Source organism: Triturus cristatus, chromosome 1_1 (assembly GCF_964204655.1).
Source record: "Triturus cristatus chromosome 1_1, aTriCri1.1, whole genome shotgun sequence".
Taxonomy (NCBI): domain Eukaryota; kingdom Metazoa; phylum Chordata; class Amphibia; order Caudata; family Salamandridae; genus Triturus; species Triturus cristatus.
The window spans coordinates 916,876,714-916,900,266 of record NC_140579.1 but is presented as its reverse complement, the minus strand read 5'-3'; the positions used below and the strand labels follow the sequence as shown (position 1 = coordinate 916,900,266).

The 23,553-nt window shown below is 45.5% G+C and overlaps 2 protein-coding genes across 2 annotated transcripts in view; one reads left to right on the top strand and one right to left on the bottom strand.

Annotated features, from left to right (window-relative positions):
- The window catches only part of PLEKHA6 (pleckstrin homology domain containing A6), a 933,224-nt gene that overhangs the window by 700,448 nt on the left and 209,223 nt on the right, over positions 1–23,553 (bottom strand). The gene's annotated exons all lie outside the window — the stretch shown is intronic.
- Positions 1–23,553, top strand: part of LOC146871282 (uncharacterized) — a 157,887-nt gene that overhangs the window by 108,828 nt on the left and 25,506 nt on the right. The window contains exon 2 of the mRNA XM_085650759.1: positions 15,678–16,115. Coding sequence (XP_085506885.1) covers positions 15,678–16,115 — 438 coding nt within the window. The remainder of the gene's footprint in view (positions 1–15,677; positions 16,116–23,553) is intronic.

Sequence of the window (23,553 nt, the reverse complement as noted above, 5' to 3'; positions counted from 1 at the left end):
GCCAGCGTTCTTTTCCCACTTGATTTCTCCTTTCCCGTTTCCCGTGCGCCCTATCTCCCTTAGTTGGTCTTCTGAGTATCTATATTTAATCGGTCTGTTCACCTTGTTATCCCAGTTGGCAGCAATCCTGGCGCCGAGCGCCTCCGAGGCGCGGACGGGCGCAGACGGGCTTGCCTTTGGCGCGCCTTCGGTGCGCCGCCGGTGCGCCCGATACGCGTGTCCGCTGCGCACTCGTTCTGGCATGTGTATTTAACCTATCCCCTGGCTCTAAGGACTAGAGCGCTCAGGTCGCTGGAAGCCACGGGGACCGGAAGTGAGGGGGAGAGGAGGAGGTGTAACGGCCCAAAGGTCCACCCTCCGTTCAATCGGCACTTGCCGCGACCGACCAGGGTGCAGGGCAGCGTTACAACACTATAGGTGAGTCCGCCTTTTTCCCCCCAACACCCTCTTCGAATATCTCAGCAATAATCAGTGCAGTTTAAAAATACAGGTTTAAAATGTACAAACTGTGCAATGTGCAATTTTTAAAAGGTGCAAGCAGCGTAGCTAGCAGCGCTCTTACCGTGTCCGCTGTGCGCTCGTTCTGGCATGTGTATTTAACCTATCCCCTGGCTCCAAGGACTAGAGCGATCAGCTCGCCGGAAGCCACAGGGACCGGAAGTGAGGGGGAGAGGAGGAGGTGTAACCGCCCAAAGGTCCACCCTCCGTTCAATCGGCACTTGCCGCGACGGATCAGGGTGCAGGGCAGCGTTACAACGCTATAGGTGAGTCCGCCTTTTTCCCCCAACACCCTTTTCGAATATCTCAGCAATAATCAGTGCAGGTTAAAAATACAGGTTTAAAATGTACAAACTGTGCAATATGCAATTTTTAAAAGGTGCAAGCAGCGTAGCTAGCAGCGCTCTTACCGCACACTGTCCCACTCCCCTTTACTCCATTAACTTTTAAACAGTTGAACAGCAGCCACACTAGTGTACAAAGAGTAAAACACGTTGGTAAACTCAATGGGTTCTGGAGTGGCATGCTACTCGCCCACAAAAGTGCTTCAACATCCATCAGGGGTGACAAGTGCTACATGAATGCAAACCTTTCTTCCCCTTTTATCCCTCTGCTATCCTTCTCACTCCAAATAACTGCCTGATATCCACCACGGAAAGTACTTTCATATTTCACCATATTAATTTACCACTAATCCTACATGGGCTTTTTCTAAACTGTGCTTCACCACCCTATCAGATATAACAAGCGTTGTATAAATAGCAACCTTTTTTCCACCTCTATCCTACTGCTATCATTCCAAATCCAAATAACTGACTAACTTATCTACCACTTAAAATGTACTTGCACGTTTTACTACACTAATTCAACACTAATCCTTGCCTATACAAACCAAAATAGCCATTATTACACTAATAAGCACTACACCACTTGCCTACACAAACACCATCACAAAAGCAACACACTATACATAAATATATTTTCTAAATAATGGCTGTACACTACATACCAATACCGCAGATTTTGTAAACACATTGCTGATGCTGATAGTTTATTTTTTTAAGTAATTTTAGCTTAAAAGGTTATGTTTTCATATATTTAATCTTATGTTTGCACATGATATATTTCACAACTGTTTTACTACAGTCATAATGCAGTTTAAGTTACACAGTAATGCCCACTTTACTGTTTACCACTAATTAATAATTATGTTCTATGCTTTACATTTACTATGCATCCTAGGTAATAGTCATACAAGCTGCCTATGTACTTCTCTCATGTATATATTATCACATGTCAATATACCCAGTGCCAATAGCATAGTATATATTGTACAATTTATGCATTTTATCATAATGTAAACACTATATGTGTATTTATATATATATATATATATATATATATATGACCTACTGGTAGTTATAGTTAGGACCTATTTTCCATAGACGCCAACGTTAATCCAAATAGAATGTTGCGGATTTCCTATGGAAAATAGGTCCTAAATATAACTACCAGTAGGTCATATATATATATATATATATATATATATATATATATTATCTACTGGCGGTCGCCAGTAGATAGTTATAGTTAGGACCGTGTTTCCATAGGAAATCCGCAACATTCTATTTGGAATAACTTGGTCGCCGGTCGACGAATCCTCGCGAAATTTTCAAAACTAATGGGGCGCTACGCTCCGCTCCTACCCTGAAAGTCTCGGGGGGATTCGTCAAGCGGGGGCTGAGAAAAAAGGGGGGTCCCAAAACGTGTTTTCCCCATGCATTTTCCCATAGGACCTTTAGTCCGAGCTACAGCCCGAACGGCTGAACAGAATTACTTGAAATTTGGCAGAGAGGTAGTCCTTAGGTCAAGGATGTGCCTTTTGTAGGTCTGGTGTAAATCTGTTCAGTAGGTCCTGAGAAAATAGCATTTAAATCAATATATATATATCTGTAAGCGCGCTCCGTGCGCTTACCGTAAGCTTACCGTACGCGTACGGTGCCGTGCGCGAGCTCAATTCTGATTGGTGGTTACATGACTGTAAACATTCGAATCGGTCGAAATCAGGAAGTGTCGGCCGCCATTTTCTGTCTCTCGCACTGAGAAACAAAGGTGGGGAACGTGAAAAGGGGGCAACGAAGAGAGTTGCAGACCCCCTAGTGTTTGTCAGGTGGTCCAAGAAGGACCCAAAAGTACGGAAAATACATTTAATAATTAAAAAAAAAAATCGCGGAGTGCGCGCAGGGTGTGCGCACAGTGAAAAACCAGAAAAAAATAAATAAATAAATACATAACTTAGCATTTAAAAAACCGTACAAATTCACTGAAAAAACCATAGGTTTCACACACGTTATAGTTAGGAATTATCATTTACAAAACCTTGCAAATTCACTTAAAAAACCATAGGTTTCACACATGTTATAGTTAGCTGTACATTTCACTCGTAAAAAACCAATGAAATTCCACGTTATAGTTAGATCAGGTAACTATAACTTGCGCGACCGCAATCCACAATGTGTAATTTCAGATGTCATCATTGATGTCATGAGTGATGTCACTGACCATGTCATGAGTGATGTAATATGTGACGTCATCAGCAGTTTATTGTGGGCGCGCAAGTTATAGTTACCTGATCTAACTATAACGTGGAATTTCATTGTTTTTTTACGAGTGAAATGTACAGCTATCTATAACATGTGTGAAACCTATGGTTTTTTAAGTGAATATATATATATATATATATATTTAACCAAGGTTGCCCATAAAGGAGATGTCACTCAGAGAAGAGTTACCGCACTCACATCCCCGGCGGTGACAAAGTCGCTGCTCTCGCTCATATCCCTCGATTCACCAAACGCGTTTCGGGCGGTGAGCCCTTGATCACTGGTGCAAACAAACACGGAGGCAGCTTCTGTGTAAGGAAACCATTTTATTTGGATTAAGGTCCCGCCCCAATGGGCGTCGTCAGGCATTGCATTGTGGTAGATGCAGTCAATATGCTTGTAAAGACCCCAGGTTATCCAAGGTACACCCAGGTGGGCGTTGCTGCCCCGTTACAAGTATGGAGATGTCCTCAATACAGTTCCTTTGGCACCAATATCCCCCGAAGATGAGGCCTCCTCAGTTCCACACGGCGCTATGTACAAACGCCAGGATCCGCTATAATTAGCGGCGGGACATCTCCGCGACCGGACTGGCCGCATACCATTAAACCAAGGTTGCCCATAAAGGAGATGTCACTCAGAGAAGAGTTACCGCACTCACATCCCCGGCGGTGACAAAGTCGCTGCTCTCGCTCATATCCCTCGATTCACCAAACGCGTTTCGGGCGGTGAGCCCTTGATCACTGGTGCAAACAAACACGGAGGCAGCTTCTGTGTAAGGAAACCATTTAATTTGGATTAAGGTCCCGCCCCAATGGGCGTCGTCAGGCATTGCATTGTGGTAGATGAAGTCAATATGCATAAAGGAGATGTGAGTGCGGTAACTCTTCTCTGAGTGACATCTCCTTTATGGGCAACCTTGGTTTAATGTTATGCGGCCAGTCCGGTCGCGGAGATGTCCCGCCGCTAATTATAGCGGATCCTGGCATTTGTACATAGCGCATCTCCATACTTGTAACGGGGCAGCAACGCCCACCTGGGTGTACCGTGGATAACCTGGGGTCTTTACAAGCATATTGACTGCATCTACCACAATGACTCGGAGAATTATTACAGAGAATTACTAATGCTTTATTATCCATGGAGAATAGAAACTAAGAATAAATACTGAAGACACATACTATGAAAGATACCTGCAAGTAAAAACATAGTTGATCCAAACCACAATACATATAATAAACAATCTGAAATACTTGCTCATCCTAATATATCTACAAGCGATAACCCAATGCTTACACCTCCTGTATCACCATTAGCAGCAGTCTCAATGGATAATATGGACAATGATTTACAATTACATGAACAGCAACTACACTATGACTTATCATTAGATTTAGGTATTAGAAGTACTACTGAAGAAGAAATATTAAATAACTATATCCTACCACAAGACAAATACAATGATATCATGCAAAATTTAACACCTGAACAGCTTAACTTTATATATCACCACTTAAATTGGATTAAAACAAAAGAAACACCGTACTATACTTTTTGTACTGGTGGTGCAGGAGTAGGAAAAAGCTTTCTTCTAACTGCACTTTATCAAACACTATTGGGATACTTCAATACTAAAGCAGGTGAAAATCCAGACAACATTTATATATTACTTACAGCGCCAACAGGAAAAGCAGCACATAATATAAATGGAAATCATAGTACATTTAAAATTCCAGTCTCACAAACCTTAACATATAAACCGCTAACTCATGAAACCAGATGTGCACTTCAAACAACGAATGCATCTAAAAGTACTAATAATAGATTAAATATCAATAGTAGGTACAAATATGTTCAATTTCATCCATAACAGATTGCAAGAAATAAAAGCATCTAACCAGCCCTTTGGAGGAATATCCATTTTAGCAATTGGAGATTTCTATCAATTAAAACCAGTTTTCAACACATATATATTTGACAATTCCAAACATTTTTATGGGCCATTAAGTACTAACTTATGGCAAACACATTTTAAATTATATGAACTCACAAAAATAATGAGACCGCTAAATGACCTACCTTTTGGACAAATGCTGAATAGATTAAGAATAGGTAAACATACACACACTGATATAGCAAACATTTTATTTTTATTTTTTAGTTTTTGAGTTTTATATAGCGCTGGCTAGACACAGAGGTATCAGAGCGCTTTACATGAGGAAGAAACATTGTTTCAGAACATGGTTGCACAGTTACATCAGTTACTGGAGCTTAGTTACAGGAATTACATGAGTACAAAAGCATAGCATAACCATGAGGAAAAAATAGGCAAGGGGAGAGAGGAATAGGGGAGAGAGGGAAGGAATAGGGGAGGTAGAGGAGAATAATGGAGGGAAGAGAAGGGGGATGGTATAGGAGGCACAAAGGGGAGATGAGGAATAACAGTGTCCGAGATCCGGCTGGGTAGGTGATGGCCGAGGGGTGAACCAGATCCAAACTCCGCTATAGCTGCGTGGGACAGCTCCACCGGTCATCAGCCAAAGGTTGCTCGGGCACCGTAGTACATACAGAAAGGTTATAGTTTCTGCCTAGGGGGGCATAGTCCAAAAAGTTCCATTGAGCGCGCCGGTCACGGTTTAAGGTGCTGTGCTCCCAGCGGTAATGGGGTAAAACCCCAGGCCTACACTGTGTGAAACTTCCTTGTCGCTGTGAACTCTCTCAGAGCAGTCTCTGAGACTCTAGGGCATAAATGCTGGATCCCTCCCCAAAAAGGGGAGGAGTGCTTTGGAAAGGGGCCCACTCATGGTGGCCATTATTAGAATATTGGTGTGTCAGATGTCCCCAGAGGCGGCCATTTCGACCTAATTTTGCTTCAATAGATCGGACAAGCTGGTTTGGCCATTTTGATTCTTAGTGAGGACCTCTTTTGTTTCTGATCTAGGGGTGTTGGTAGAAAGTCCTTTATTTGTTTCTGCTTCAGAGGTGAAGACCTCTTTCTATTTTGCTTCAATAGATCAGGCTAGCTGGTTCGGCCATTTTGATTCTTAGTGAGGACCTCTTTTGTTTCTGATCTAGGGGTGTTGGTAGAAAGTCCCTTATTTGTTTCTGCTTCAGGGGTGAAGACATCTTTCTATTTTGCTTCAATAGATCGATTAGCTGGCTCGGCCATTTTGATTCCTAGTAGAAAGCAGGATCAAAAACAGGCAGAATGGCAGAGCAATAGAGGGCTAGAGCGCAGCAAAACACCAATGTGCATGGGCATCTACAATGTAATTACGATGCAATTCTCAACTGCCTAGCCGTTGGCAGACATGGTCCACAAATTGCCACCAAAACTTTCCAGCGCTCTTGACTCAGGAGGCAACTGACCCAGCCTCCAACTGAGAATGGAGCAAAGGCAGGGGAAAATGAAGGAACTGGCAGGGAAAAAACAGTCAAGACATTGAGCTCTGCACTTCGCAGCTCTCACCAGTGAGGAGCATCCCACCCGGCCTCGATGTCAACAAAGCGGACTGCAGACTGCCTCTCCATGATAGGAGAACAGTTTGCGTGCTAACTCGCATTTCGGCACGCCGTCACGATTGACAATAGTGCACAAGCGGCGGCCCCAGGCGCCAGACTGCTCCAAATCAAACTGTGGTCAACATCCCTGTATGTCGTAGCGCAACTGAGGCCGTGAACTCATCTCCAGACTCAGCACTGTGTCCGTGTAATGTAGGGTCATCCGACCCTCGGGAAATCTCCGTGCGGCGTCCTCTTTAATGTATTGTAGGGTCATCCGACCCTCTGGAAATCTCCGTGCAGCGTCCTCTTTAATGTATTGTAGGGTCATCCGACCCTCTGGAAATCTCCGTGCAGCGTCCTGTTCATGGGGTTCTCCCCAGCGCGCTTTAAAACATTAAATTACAAGAAATAGAACCACACCCCAGTAGTAGCAAAACTATACCATATATAATGTCTACAAACAAAGAAGTAAATACAATAAATAATTTATCACAATAATACGAAAGCAATTCCCATTACAACAATAATCTGCAAGCACTATACATTAGACACAAGGCGAAACAATATAACCCCTATATATACATTTCAACAATAGCAAAATACATCATTTACATTAGGTAGCTATAAGCAGAGGAAAATCCTTACAAAACATATATATAACAAGCATTGGCATAGCCAATAGGTCTCGCTTTTGGGACCTTATAAGTATTTAGTTTTGCAGCACAATATCCTTGGTGCAACAACATCAGCTGTTGCATGGCTAAACCTTGTACCTTATAAGTGTTTAGCCATGCAACAGTTGATGTTGTTTCACCAAGGATATTGTGCTGGATAACTAAAACACTTAATGTCCCAAAGGCGAGACCTATTGGCTATGCCAATGCTTGTTTAGCGATGTTGTGCAGCATGGATAAAGAGGAACCCCCCATTAAAAAAAAAGATGCTATTATGCAGTCGCAGCAGCTGTGTCATTTTGTAGGTAAAAACACAACACATGAACGCACCTACAGCGTGCGTGTGAAGTTTTCTTTTTTTATTTTATTTACTGATCCAAGTTGCACTGGTAAATAAAGAAAAATAAAGCAGAGCCAAAGGCGGGTTAAAGGAAATAACGAAAGCAGGACTCAGAAGCAACACGGAGAGTACTGGTGCGGGAAAGATTACGGAGGATGGAGTATGCATGTGTGTGCGAGAGAGCGTGCCTGTGTGTGTGTGAGAAAGAGAGAGCGTGCATGTGTGCATGCCTGTGTGTGTGTGGGGGAGAGGGAGAGAGAGAGAGCGTGCATGTGTGCGTGCATGCGTGTGTGAGATAGGGAGAGAGAGAGCTTGTGTGCGTGAAAGAGAGAGAGTTGTAGGGAGAGCGGGTATATCCAATCAATGAGAGGAAAGGCGCCCCGCGGCACCGGTTCTCATGCAATCTTTTCGTGTTTTTAGGTATTTCAAATGCTGTTTTTTTTTCGGACCTCTGTAATATACACACGAGAGGCAAGCGGGGAGCGTGGGGTATAGCAGGAAAAGGTGTGAGGGAACGCGCACACACACCACCCTAGCCTTTCACAACCGCACCCACTGCTGACTCCGCAGCTGCAGGAGAATCATTAACAGGCATCAGCCCTGAGCAGCTGGAATGAATGATGCACCACCACTGCTGGAGACTTGACCGGGAGCAGAGGCCTGCCTGCTGTCAAGTCATGGCCCTATTGAAAGCAGTGAGCACCAATGAATGCCTTACCGTGCATAGCAGAAGTCAAAAGTGCTTTTGCACTGCACACTGCCACCACCACGCCACCAGTGCTGGAGGCCTGGCAGGGAGCAAGGGGTCCTTGTATCATTATAAAAGCACCAATGAATGACTTACCGTGCGTAGAAGGAATCAATGGTGCTTCGGCACTACACACCAAAGAAAGAGAGAGAATGCAAGTGTACGTGAGTGCCCGTGTGTGTGTGCGCGCGAGGGAGAGAGAGAAAGAGTGTGCGCATGTGTGTGTGTGAGAGAGGGGGAGAGAGCGTGCATGTGTGTGAGAGAGCGAGAGCGCGCATGTGTCCATGCGTGGATGTGAGAGAAAGAGAGCGAGAGCGTGCATGTGTGCGTGCCTGTGTGTGTGTGTGAGAGGGGGAGAGGGTGCATGTGTGCGTGCATGCGTGTGTGGGAGAGAGAGAGCTTGTGTGCGTGAAAGAGAGAGTTGATGCTGCATGGCAGAGCATGTTGGGGATCCCACAGCAACCCTCGAACCCTTGTAGGCATGTGTTTCGTGGAAAACATGAATATGACTCCAACTCGAGGTTTGTAGGCGTGTGTAGGTCACCCTGCCATCCCAGAACAGTAGACTGGGTGTGAATTCTGCTAATTAGAAACACAATTAATACAATGCACACATTGAAGCACGGAGGTTTCGAATCAGATGAAGGTCTACGTTGGTTTTGATTACATGAATCGGGTGGCTCTGTATCATAGGTTATTAGACTTGGATTCCTGTACTGGCTTGATGTATTGAACTTTTATGAAGCTGTCTTGTTACACATGATTTAATTTCGAGATGTAAATATGCACACTAGTTAATTACAATCTTAACTTTAGTAATATTAAACTGGTTAGCACATTGGGGGTTGTCATGGCTTGACAAAGGGATTGGTTTCCGAGAAGAATCCGATCTGCACATAGTTATTGTAAAATGTTTATTATTGCATAATATCAATGTTTATTATTGCATAATATCTCTGAATTACACAACCGGTACCTGCAAGCCTTTAAATACAGGAGATGCCGTTGCTATTTAAGGCCACGGGGTGGCAGTGGTAGTCTCTCGAGTGGTGCGCGCGCGGCCGTCGCGCAACGCGAAAGTGAAAGTGATCGTGATCGCAATCAAGCGCGCGGCGAGCGATGCGCTTAGTGAGCACGAGGAATGCCATATGGCGCCTCTGCTCAAGCGCGCGTGCGCTCAACTGCCCAGTGTGCCCATGCATTAAGACTGCACTGGCTGCAGCCACCGAGCGCAGTCAGATCCACTACGCATGGCTAAATGCCAAGAAAGTGGCGCAGGGACCTCTGCCCAGAGCCGGCTGCACACAGATGAAAGCCACACTCAGCATCTCTGGCCGCACTGGGGCTGTAGCAGTATCTGGCTGCAGGCTGACTTTATGCCACATCGAGCACTGCACAAAGAGAGAACAGGATAACAAATGTACCTTTTATAAAATACATAAAATTTACTTTTGGAAAAATAATTTTAACATGCATCTTGAACACAATCCTCTTAGGCCAAAAACAACAGGTAAAGGAGACTTCATTTACTGCCGCTTTTGTTAAAGCATGAGTTTATTTCGTTGTACATTTCAGAGGGACAAGCAGGCTACAGTGACTTCCAAACAGCTTTTAAAAGCTCTATTGGGTTTTAGTGCTTAGCTAAACGATAAGAGGCAACTTTTATAAGTCAGGGAAGATTATTAAGGTAGGTATACCACCTTTGTAAAATCAAACGAATTTTAGCAACATCTATTCACGGTAATTGCTCAGTGATGTTTTGGTGAATTAGGTCAACTAATGTGGACATCCTGAATTGAAATGAAAAACAATTATGGACAAAGCCAATAGGTATTTGAAAGCTGATAAAAGCAGTAGTAGTCTCTCGAGTGGTGCGCACGCGGCCGTCGGACGACGCGAAAGTGATCGCGATCGTGATCAAGCGCACGGCGAGCGATGTGCTTAATGAGCATGAGGAATACCATATGTCGCCTCTGCTCAAGCACGCGCCCGCGTACATGCACTGCAAGCTGTAGCCGGCTGTAGCATATTTTCAAGCCCTTCCTTAAAGTCTCGCCAGACCAGCGCAAGCGCTGGGTCAGGCGAGACCTAAAAAACTTTTATGAAACAAAAATAATAGTACACCTTAAAGTGCATGCAGAAATGCTACGCTTAAAAATATATATGTTATTAGAAATAACAGTACCGCTAGATTATTTTGACTTTGCCCCGGACAGTGACTCACAGTTTTCGGTTTCTCCGGGAGGGTAGTAACCCGGGGGGTGGCGGGGGTATGAAGGGAGCTTTCTCCTCCTCTGGGTCTCTTTTTTTTTTAGAATAGGGCGACAGGCACACTGCAAGTTGGGGGGGCTTTTCAAGCTTACGCAGGGGTGCAGGGTGGGGGGTGGGCTGGGATTGTTGGGATGGTTGTTGGTTTTTGTTTTGCAAGGCGTAGTGATGCAAACTTCTGTAGCTCGAGTGCGGTTCTTCGGGGGGGGTGGTGGTCTCCTTACATTTCGGGATGGGGGGTAGGGGCATAAAGATACTCAGTTGGAATGTTAATGGCTTAGGGGATCGCATTAAGCGAGGGATCGTTCTGCAATTTCTGAAGCGATGTTCCCCTGATATAGTTCTATTGCAAGAGACGCACTTGATAGGTAACATGTGCTACGCACTCAACAGGAAGGGCTATACATTTGTTGCGCACTCGGGGTTCTCCTCGGGCTCCAGAGGGGCTGGAGTACTTGTCAGGGCCTCACTGCCGTTTGAGGTTGATTCCACCACTGTTGATGACAGGGGGCGATTTGCGGCTGTGGCGGGGAGGTGGGAGGGCAGGACGCTGGTCCTGGTCTCTGTGTATGTCCCTCCTGCGCTGCAGCCCTCCACATTTGAGGACCTGGGGAGGGCTCTGCTGGATCTCCCAGAAGGGATGTTGGTGGTGGGTGGCGATTTCAACGCGGTTGGTTCCGGATTGCTTGATAGACAACCGCCGCGGAGCACTGGGGGGGCGCAGAAATGGCTTACAGATTTCGTGGATACCCTTGGTCTGGTTGACCGTTGGAGACTGCTGCATCCCACTCAGCGGCAATACACCTTCCACTCAGGGGCGCATGGCAGTCTCTCTAGAATTGATTATGTACTTACTTTGGCTGCACACGCCTCCTTTGTGTCTGAGGCTAGGCACATGGCTAGGGGTATTTCTGACCATTCGCCGGTGTGGATCTGTATGGATGTTGGTCGAGAGGTGGAGGGTAGGGTGGCCCCGATTAACCCCTGGTATCTCCGTGACCCTAGGACTCGTAGCGCTGTGCTGAAGGCGGTCGATCGCTACTTCCAGGAAAACCTAGGCTCGGTCACGTCTGCGGTGTCTTTGTGGGAAGCGTTTAAAACTGTGCTGAGGGGAGAGGCCCTTTCCTTGATAACGGCGGCCAAGCGTCGGAGGGATGCGGAGGTCGCACAGCTTGAGGCGGAGATAGCGGCTCTAGAGTTGGCCTTGGAGGGGGAGGTTCTGGCAACAACGCTGCACAAATTGAGCCTTAAGCAGTCGGAGTATAAGGCCCTGGTGACGGACGCGGCCAAAGCCCTGAGTAGGGAGCAGCAGGGGCGACTGTACGATGTTGGGGACAAGGCCGGGAAATTAATAGCGTGGCTGGATAAAAAAGAGCGGGTTAATCGTGTTGTGCCAGAACTTGTTACAGAGGGTGGCGTTAGTGTTACTGAGCCGGATGGCATAGTCCAGTGCTTCGCGGATTATTTCCGTACGGTCTACACCTCGGTGTCGGACAGGCCGGTTGAGGACTCGTGTGAACTTCTGCGTGATCTGGCTCTGCCTTGCCTCTCTGATATAGACAGGGACGACTTGGATGGTGACATCACAGCTGACGAAGTCGCGGGTGCTATCCGTTCACTGCGCCTCGGGCCCGAACGGTCTGCCAATTGAGTTCTATAAACTCCGTCCGGACAAGATTGCTCCGCATCTGCGAGCTATGTTTGTGGAGGCGCGGGAAATGGGATGCCTTCCATTTGACCAACGTCTGGCGACAATTGTGGTCATACACAAAGATGGCAAGCCCAGAAATAAATGCAGCTCCTATAGGCCGATTTCGCTACTTAATGCCGAGCCGAAAATTCTTGCTAAAATACTGGCCAACCGCTTGATTAGGGTGATTGGGGACCTGATTCACCTGGACCAATCCGGTTTCATCCCGCATCGTAACACTGCGTTGAACCTTAGGCGCATCCACGGCGTGCTTGCACGGACGGGGACGCTGCAGGAGTCGACCGTTGTGGCCGCACTTGACGCCACGATGGCCTTTGACACGGTAGAGTGGGCATATCTGTGGGCTGCACTTGCAAAATTCGGTTTTGGGCCTGGCTTTGTTGGCTGGGTGAGATTACTATATGAAGGACCCTTGGCCAAAGTCGCGGTCAATGGTAGGGCGTCCTGCCCGTTCGAGCTGGGGAGGAGCACCAGGCAGGGTTGTCCCCTGTCGCCGTTGTTGTTTGCTCTTGCCCTTGAACCGCTGGCGGCATGGATAAGATGGCACCCGGACATAAGGGGGATCCGATGGTCACCAGATCATGAGGACCGCATCTCTCTTTATGCCGACGACATTTTGCTATACCTCACCTCCCCTAGGAAGTCTCTCATAGTAGTCTGTGACGTTTTGGCCTCTTTTGGTAGGAACTCGGGTCTCACCATTAACTGGGGTAAGTCGTATCTGTACGCCCTGTGTTGAGACGTCCCTGTTCTCCCGCGGAATTGCTCGATCCAGATCGCCCGGGATGGCTTTTTGTATCTAGGGATCTATATCTCCACCGATCCGATTGTTCGGTATGAGAGAAACCTGCTCCCTCCATTGACGCGCCTGCGGCGGGATGTGGCGGGTTGGCGGCGGTTGCCGCTTTCCCTCCTGGGCCGGGCCGCGCTGTTCAAAATGATGTCTCTTCCCCGCTTTCTTTATGCCCTGCAGAATACTCTGGAGCTGGTCCCGGCCAGCTATTTTCGGGAGGTTGAGAGCCTCCAGCGCTCGCTGCTGTGGGAGGGCCGACCGCGTATAGCTATTGCAAAACTGACCCTTTCGTGGTACGATGGGGGTATCGCGCTTCCTGACATCAGGCGATACTATTGGGCCACCCAGTTAAGTGCTATCAACCACGGCGTCTACGAACCGGCGCTGAGCCCCGGCTTTGCTATGGACCGATGGTTGCTGCGCGGGGGTAATTACTTTAGAGCACTCTACTCCAGGTCGATGGATGGGTCCCTCACGGGACCGACCAAGACGGCGGTGCACGTGTGGAAGGCTGTTACAAACTCGTTGGGTTGGAAGGATAGGCTTACCCGCGCCTCTCCGTTGTTTGATTCCGATGTGTTGAGGAAACTTTGGCACACGAAGGGGTTCGAGAAATGGGACCTGATTGGGATTTCCAGAGTGGGGGATCTTCTGGTTAAGGGACGAGTGAAATCGTTTGATGAGCTACGGACGGAGTACGATCTGGAGGGTACGGAATATTTCCGGTATGCACAGGTGCGCCACGCTCTGCGGTCCGTCCTCGTCGAGGGGGAGGCTGTGCCCGAGTCCTCTCCCTTGGAGGATCGGATTCTGGATGGCCATATGCCGGAGAGTACAATCTCCTTAATCTACAAGAAGCTTGTTAACGTCCGGACCGACCTCCTCCTCGGGGTGCGTGATCAGTGGACTAGGGACGGTCTTGAACTGGATGATGAGGACTGGCAGTATGCCATTTCCTCTCCTAAGGAGGTCGCGATCCCGGCACGGCTAAGGCTAGTGCAGCTTAAGATACTTCATAGAGTCTATGTCACGGGCCCCCGACTGATTCATATGGGTTTCTCCGAGGATGGCTTGTGTAAGAGGGGCTGTGGGATGGTGGGCACCTTCCTACATATCATATGGGAATGTGGTGTGATTGCGGAGTTCTGGAAGCGAATTCATGTTGTGATGCAGGAGATCACGGGCTTTGCACTGTTGCCAGAGGCACGGCGCTGTCTTTTGAATGTCTGGGGTCCTACTGACTATGATGCTGCGCAGACTCAATGGGTGACCCTGGGAAACATGGTGGCGAAGCGTGATATTGCGCGACTGTGGGGTTCTCAGAGACCTCCCGCTGTGGACGCATGGATGGAAAATATGGACTGGAGCATGTTTAGGGAGAAGACGGTGTACTGTGCCCGGGGGCGGCCTAAGAAATGGCATAAGATATGGGGCGATGGAACCAGTATAGGGGGGATATATGTCTGCCCCCGGCCACTGAACCGTTGGAGGAGCACCTCTCCCCCTAGCCTCACTTCCTACTTGGGATTTTTATGAGGATAATATGTTAGATTGTTAGTGCCTCTGCTCTCCCTCATCCACCCGACCGGTGGTTTTGTTCTGTGTTTGAGAATGGGGCTGCGCCCCCACCGGGAACTTGCACGTGTTTATTGTGTACACTGCCTTGCTTGTGTTATTTATTTTAGGTTGTCCTAAAAAAGGAACCTTTGTCTTTTCCTGTACCAGAGCTATGGACACTTCCATGTGTTGTCCTTATTTGGCTGCCGAACCTCCGGGATGTCGGCTGAACAGCTGTGTTCCAGACTGACATAAATAAAGGTTTTAAAAAAAAAAAAAAAAAAAGAAATAATAGTACCACAAATTGCACAATATAAAGAAGATTTTACAATTATAGTGCATAATGTTAGATCTTTACAAAAAATTATAAAGCTATATTAGCTGACACTGATATATGTAATGCTGATATTTTATGCCTAACAGAAATAAATACGACACAAAAAGCACATACAGCTTTGTGATTGACCATTATCATTTAATACTATTTGACAAATTCCACAATGAACATACAAACCATGGCATTGCAATATATTACAACAAAAAACAACTCTTACAACCATTATATACAGCACACCAGCAATTCGACATTTTACAATTTACAAAGCATATCAAAAACACAAACTACTTAATAATAATTATATACAAACCACCAAATGTACCAATAAAACATTATTACAAACATTAACAACAATAATAAATGAATATCCTAACTATAAGTATGTAATAATGGGGGATTTCAACATAGACTTATATACAACAACACAAGCTACTTATGTATTATTAGACTACATGAAAACACACTAACTGCACATAAAAAACAGACACATTTACAACAGACTACAATTCTTTGCTAGATCATATATATACAAATGAAGATGTCTCACATTATGGAACATTAGAATCGTATTACAGTGATCACAAACCAATATGGATAGCTATTTAAATACAATGTATATTTAACCAATGCATTTCTCTTTTCAGATGATTTCTATTCAAGAACTAAAAGAATTGAACCATGAAGAATCAAAACCATATCAAAAGGCTATACGTGTCAATATCATAAAGTGTTCACCAAAAACCCATTATTGGAATGCAAAGCAAGAAAACAAGATTTTGTATCATATGGCTTTAGCAGATGGAAGTGGCTCCATAAAAGCAACATGTTATAATGAAGACTATTATATCCAAACAAAGGAACAAAATGGAATGCTAATCTGCAATTATATCATCAAAAACAATGTTTGGATTATGACAAAGCAAACAAAAATATCAAGAATGCCTCCAATTACTATACCACAATCCATAATTCAGGAAGCTGAATATATTTTACAGCCACCAGCTCCACCGTTGTCTCCGATAAAAACAGTCAGAAAAGCGAGCATTAAGACACTATTAAGTGTTTCAGGAACAATATCAGAGGTAAGTTAAATTATCTTAATCATTGCATGCATTTTTTTCCTGATGTTACTTTTCCCAGTAATACCTAAACAAAGTAATGCAATAGAACCATGCTTATAAGATAAACAAATATATGTTTCTCTTTGTTAAAGTAAATGTATCACAAAAGTACTTGTCAACCAATAACAAGTAAGTAAATTCATTACAGATACAAAAATACATGTGTATATAAAAATTGCATAATAATTTTTATTACACAAAAAAATATGCATACATATATATATATAGATGTGATCAAGGCCCCACGCGGGCTGAAACGCCTTATGGCGGCGGTGGTGTTGGGCATGTAATAAACCACAATGGCACCATCATTTGGGTTCGCTTCGTCTGTTCAACAAACCCTTTCTTTGGCAAAGAGACGAGTTTATCATATATATATATATATATATATATATATATATATATATATATATATAATCTACTGGCGGTCGCCAGTAGATAGTTTTAGTTAGGACCGTGTTTCCATAGGAAATCTCAAAATTCTATTTTGACAACTTTGGCGCCGGTTGACGAATCTTCGCGAATTTTTCAAAACTAATGGGGCGCTCCGCTCAGCTCCTACCCTGAAAGTCTCGGGGGGATTCGTCAAGTGGGGGCCGAGAAAAAAGGGGGGTCCCAAAACGCGTTTTCCCCATGCATTTTCCCAAAGGCCCTTTAGTCGAAGGTACAGCCCGAACGGCTGAACAGAATTACTTGAAATTTGGCAGAGAGGTAGTCCTCAGGTCAGGGATGTGCCTTTTGCATATATGGAGTCAATCTGTTCAGTAGTTCCTGAGAAAATTGCAGTTAAAGCACATAAATATCTATAGCCGCGCACCGTGCGCGCACCCTAACGTGTGCAAGCGTAATTCTGATTGGTGGTTACATGTCAGTCAACGTTTTCAGTGCGAGAGTGAAAAAAAAAGGTGGCGAACGTGAAAAGGGGGCAGGGTAGAGAGTTCCTGACCCCCTAGCCTTTGTCTGGGGGTCCCTGAAGGACCCCGAAGGCAGAAAAAACCATTTTAATTTCTTTTAAAAAAATTGCGGGGGTGCGCGCACGGTGAAAAACCATAAAAAAATATATATAATTTTAATACGTAGTTTATTGTTAAATAAATATATTAAAAAAAAATAATACATACATGACTTAGCATTTTAAAAAAACGTACAAATTCACTGAAAAAACCATAGGTTTCACACATGTTATAGTTAGGTGGATATTTCACTCGTAAAAAACCAATGAAATTCCCCCGTTATAGTTAGTTCAGATAACTATAACTCGTGCGACCGCCACTCTATCACAAGGATGATGTCATCAGTGATATCATGAGTGATGCCACTGACCATGTCATGAGTGATGTAATATGTGATGTCATGAGCAGGATTGCGGGCGCGCGAGTTATAGTTATCTGAACTAACTATAACGGGGGAATTTCATTGGTTTTTTACGAGTGAAATATCCACCTAACTATAACATGTGTGAAACCTATGGTTTTTTAAGTGAATATATATATATATATATATATATATATATATATAAATTCACTGAAAAAACCATAGGTTTCAGGGGCGTTATAGTTAGCTGGACTTTTCACTCGTACAAAACCATTGAAATTCCCCCGTTATAGTTAGTTCAGATAACTATAACTCGCGCGCCCGCAATGCACTGCTGATGACGTCACATATTACATCACTCATGACATGGTCAGTGACATCACTCATGACATCACTGATGACATCTCAAATGACATCACTGATGACATCATCCAGTGAATGTGTGTTTTTCTGAAAATTACATATGTTTTATATATGTATATCTCAAGGTCGATGGAAGAATAAATGGGTATATAAGTGTCTAAATGGATGATTTGTTTTTGAAAAATTGATTGTATAACTGACTGATTAAGTGTATCTTAGTGAATACATGGCTTAGTGAGTAATGTTTAAATGTGTAAATATCTGTATCAGTCTCTCACTTTGTGTATAAGTGGCTGCATGGGTTGGTGAGTAGCTACATGAGTGTCTATATAAGTTATTAGTTGGTTTTTTGAGTATCAGTATGAGTGTCTGAATGGTTCGGTGGGGGGTATTACGTAGTGCATAGGTGCATGAATGAGTGACTCACTGTTTGTATGTGTTGAAGACAGCATGTGTGCAGGACAGTATGGGTGGATGAGTGTGTGCATGGGTGTTTTAGTGAGTGATAGACTGTCTCAATGGTGTCTTTATGAGTAACTACATATGTTTTAAACTAGTTTATGTGGCTATTGGTGTATATAAGTGAGTATATGTGAGAGTGAGAGATTGAAAGAGTTCCTGTATGAATAAGTATGTGTTTCTATAAGTGATTGTTTAAAAGACTGTGTAAGTTTCTGTAGAAGTAAGTGTGGTGGTGTGTGTATAACTGTATATGCAAGTAAATGGATGTTTGATTCTTTATTAGCATGAGTGACTATGTGTGTGAGTAACTCTATGGATGAGTGGCGTTGTGTAACAGGATGTATAGGTGTGTGAGTACATATGATGAGTGAGTACATGTATTAGTGACTGTATAGGACTGTTGGTGAATGAGTGGATGTGTATGCGGATCTTAGAATTACTGAATAGGTTGTTGTAACTGGTATTGGTATGTCCATTGTTTTGAACATTGTAGTTTCTATTTTTGAATGTGTGTATCAAAGGTTATATTAGGGGAAGAGGAGGTCTGCCACTCTATCACAAGGATGATGTCATCAGTGATGTCATTAGTGATGTCATTTGAGATGTCATCAGTGATGTCATGAGTGATGTCACTGACCATGTCATGAGTAATGTAATATGTGACGTCATCAGCAGTGCATTGCGGGCGCGCGAGTTATAGTTAGCTGAACTAACTATAACGGGGGAATTTCAATGGTTTTGTACGAGTGAAAAGTCCAGCTAACTATAACGCCCCTGAAACCTATGGTTTTTTAAGTGAATTTGCAAGGTTTTTTAAATGCTAATTCCTAACTATAACGTGCCTGAAAACCTATGTTTTTTTCAGTGAATTTCAAAGGTTTTTTAAATGCTAATTTCTAACTATGCCTACAGAGATAGGACATCTGAAGAAAGAAGAAAAAACGCACAGAAAGAAAAAAAAGAAATGCAGAAAGAAGCAACAGAAGTCCTCAAAGACGAAGAAAGTGCAGGAAGAAGGATAACGTGCAGAAAGAACAAACAGAAGAGCAGAAAGAAGCCTTGTTGCAAAATCATCCTGTACCCTCAACTTTTTCAGACGGATACTGGAGGTAACTGAGTCTGACTAACCAGTCCTAGAGCCAGTGCTATGTTAAAAGACACTCAGAATACAGTTAAAACACCTACATACACTAGGGAACACTTTGCGTTGGGGTCCCCCTGTGATCAGCATGACCTCCTCTGTAAGCCCCTAGTATATAATAGGGCAGGGGATTAAAACTACCTCTTAAAACGCGCCACAGGGCGTGTTTGCACACGTCACCTCAGGCCCCGTCCCCTCACTTCCCCACTGTGTAAACATGCCCTGTGGCCGTTTTTAGTTGGGAGATTAAGTTCATTTGAATCCTGAGGGTCCCTAGGGTCCAACTAGCCCACTAGGTACCTCCAGTATGCGCCACAGAGCTGCGTTGCAGAGAGGTGTAAAAAGTGGCACGGCCTGGACCACCTCTCTGCAATGCAGCTCAGTGGTGCTTACTGGAAGCACCTGGTGGGCTAGTTAGCCCCCAGGGGCCCCCAGGATTGAAGGGGAATTATTTCCCCAACTTAAAACGCGCCATAGGGTGTGTTTGCACACGTCACCTCAGGCCCCGTCCCCTTCCTTCCCCACTGTGTAAACATGCCCTGTAGCCGTTTTTTAAGTTGGGAGATTAAGTCCCCTTGAATCCTGAGGATCCCTAGGGGCAAAATAGCCCACTAGGTACGTCCAGTAAGAGCCATTGCAGAGAGGTGTAAAAAGGGGCACGGCCTGCACCACCTCTCTGCAACGCAGAGCAGTGGCACTTACTGGAAGCACCTGGTGGGCTAGTTGGCCCCCAGGGTCCCTCAGGATTGAAAGGGAATTATTTCCCCAACTTAAAACGCGCCACAGGACGTGTTTGCACACGTCACCTCAGGCCCCGTCCCCTCCCTTCACCACTGTGTAAACGCGCCCTGTGGCCGTTCTGAGTTGAGAGATTAAGTCCCCTTGACTCCTAAGGGTCCCTAGGGTCAAACTAGCCCACTAGGTACCTCCAGTAAGCGCCACAGAGCTGCGTTGCATAGAGGTGTAAAAAGGGGCGAGGCCTCAGAACACCTGTCTGCAACGCAGCTCCCTGGCGCATACTGGAGATACCTGTTGGGCTAGTTGGCCCTCAGGGACCCTCAGTATTGAAGGGGAATTAATTCCCCAACTTACAACTGGCCAGGGGGCGCGTTTGCAGAGTGCTGCAAGGAGGGGGCGTGGCCTCCAGCGCGATGCCGGTCTTTTATTTATTTTATTTTTTTAAGAAGGAGGGCTGTGTGGCCCCCTTCTTTATCTAATTTACTGGCCCTGGGGACCCCATCCCCCAGGGCCTGCACCGTAATTTTTTTGGTGAAAAAAATAAATTTGGCCCTCCCGAGGCCTTAATCGGCCCCGGGGACCCCAACCCCCGGGTCATGGCCTTTTTTTAATTTAAATTCTTTAGGAGTGGGCTGCGTTGCCCCCCTCCTCAGGCCACTTATGGCTCCGGGGACCCCATCCCCCGGGGCCGGCCTTTGTTTTTTATTCTTTTAAAAATATATATATTTATAGAAACACCTAGGACATGCTGGACAAACCGTATGTACCTATCACCATGACGATTTGTGTGATATTCATTAAAAGGCGACTATGCATACAATGAATCCACGTGGAATGTATTTACACCGCTAGTGAAGCTCTGACGTGTCTGACGCCCTACCGTGCCTAATCCCGGCGCCCCCGCTGGTGGGTACTCTCCAAGTAGACACCCTTGTCGTTTATTTATACAAACATGGGTAGCTATTGACGGGCACATTTAATACACACGCACACCAAGCCATTCAAAGGGAATTCGACAAAAATTCGACCAAACTATGCAAGAAACCCCCCTCACAGTTAATAAAACACACATCCACCGCCGGATGTGTAATACTTTTTATTTTACTCTCTGGAAAGGAGACGAACATCACTTGAGAGTCACAGCCCGCTCCTGGCAGAGCCCAATGCTGTGTTACACCCACCATTGCCTGCTGAGTGCCACACACCTCTGTGTTGTATTCCACTAGCTAGTGCATATGCTATGACACTCTCTAGCCCATGTGCACTGTAACACCACCCCGTGAATATGTCATGCCACACTTGTCTTCGCACGGGTTATATTGCCCCATCTAATGTGCCTTCCTCGATGCCTATGTTATAACGCACAGTGCTATGCCATACATTTTACAATCTGGGATCCATATCTTTGTCACCGTGCATATGCAACGTTACACTCCCCAGCACATATTTTATATTACAACCTTAGAGAATAGTTAGGTTACACAACACTGCCCTGTGCATATTACACTCCAAGGCGCATATCGCATAGCACGCACTAGTGCCTGTGCTATCTTGCGCTCTCCAATGAATCTGTCATTGCGCACAATGTATTGCATATTATATTTCACGCCCCGGTTCATCTTATATCACACTTTTTGGTGCATAGTTTATACCATATACTATATCTAGTTTTCATTTTCAATCGTACTCTCAGGACTATGTTCTATATAACACTGCGTCCACCTACCCTTTTCACGGGCATTACATTTTGCGATGGGGGTGGAGGGTCAGGGGGTGTTTCTGCCAAGTGAGCCCGGAGTCACAGTCACAAACGTCCTCTTCTTCCTGAATAAAAGTGAGATTATGCTGCATACTTGTTCATATTTTAAGTAGTTCGCACAGACACACATTTTAAAAACAATAAAGTTCCTAATACCCACCTTCTCTGAACAGTTAGCTTGCTGCCCCATCCACCTCCTCCCTATTCTCTGTTGTCTGAATCCATGGACTAGCCTCCTCCCTCCTGCCATGCATGGTCTGATGTGCTGCCACTGCCCTCCATTTAGCATGATGTACCAGTCCACTCCTCCTGCCCTCCATTGCCCAATTCTATGGCCCATCATTGACCTCCTGCTTAGCCTCTGTGCGTAGCTTGCTGCCCCTATTCTCCTTCCCCCTGCCCTCCGATGTCTTTGTGCATGCCCCTGCTCCATCATTTTTGCCCGCCACATTCCATGGACCTGACTGTAAACTGTCCCTGCCACCTCCACCCTGCCTATCCACATGCCCTGCCCCTATCCCCTTCCTCCTGTCCTCCATGGTCCATTTTACTGCCACACCCTTCTGCCCTCCATGGTCTGTTGTGCTGCAACTGCTCCTCCTGCCTGCCCCGCACGGTCTGTTGTGAGGCTGCTTCCCCTGAACTCTCTTGTCTGTGCCCAGGTCCTGACCCTCCCTTCTATCCTCCATGACCCTTTGTGCATGCCCCTGCACCCTCCTTCTTGCCCATCATAGCCATTGTGCTGCCACTAACCCTCCTGCTTGCCATGCATGGTCTTCTGTGCTGCCACGGCCCCTCCCACCTTCCCTGTGTGATCAGTTGATCTCTCATGTCTGTCCATTATGGTCAGCTAGCTACCATTGCCTCTTTCCCCTCTGTTCTCTGTTGTCCATGTGCATGGTCCTGTCCCCTCCCTATTGCTTTCTATGGATTGTTGTGCTGCACTCCCGTCCCGCATGCCCTGTGTGGTGTATTGTGCTGCTGCAAACCCTGATGCCTGCCTTGTAGGGTCAGTTTGGTGCACCTCTCCATGTCCCTCCTGTCCTCTGTTATCCGAGTCCATGTCCCTACCCCAATTCCTCCTGCCTACCATGATCCAATGTACCATACTTGCGAACATTTTGAACTTGGTAAGATGGAGATTTTAAAAATAAACTGGGGTATTGATTTTCCCCTTTGAGTTACATTGAAAAAGAGGAGATTGTAGACAGGAGACAGATCAAATAAAGCCCATTTGAGCTTAAAAACATTGGACGTTTCCTGGCTGAAACGGGTCTGTTGGCATGTATGGTTGTACTACCACTGACTTCTTTCTGCCCACAATGGTCTATTATATTGCCACAGCCTCTCTTGCCAGTCCTGTGTTGTTGGTTTGTTGCCCCTGCCCCCCTTTCCACTGCCCTCCATAGTCTGTTGTGCTGCCACTGCCCTTCCTGCCTGTCCAGTGTGGTCAAATTGTTGTCTCTGCACTCTCCTACCTGCCTTCAATTTTCAGAGTCCGTGCCCCTGGCCTCTGCCTCTCAACAGTATCCCAATGAACAACTAGATTGCTAACATTCTATATTTATTACAAAAGTGTGGAACGCCTGACGTCATCTTGATGTAATCAAAACTGTAATACC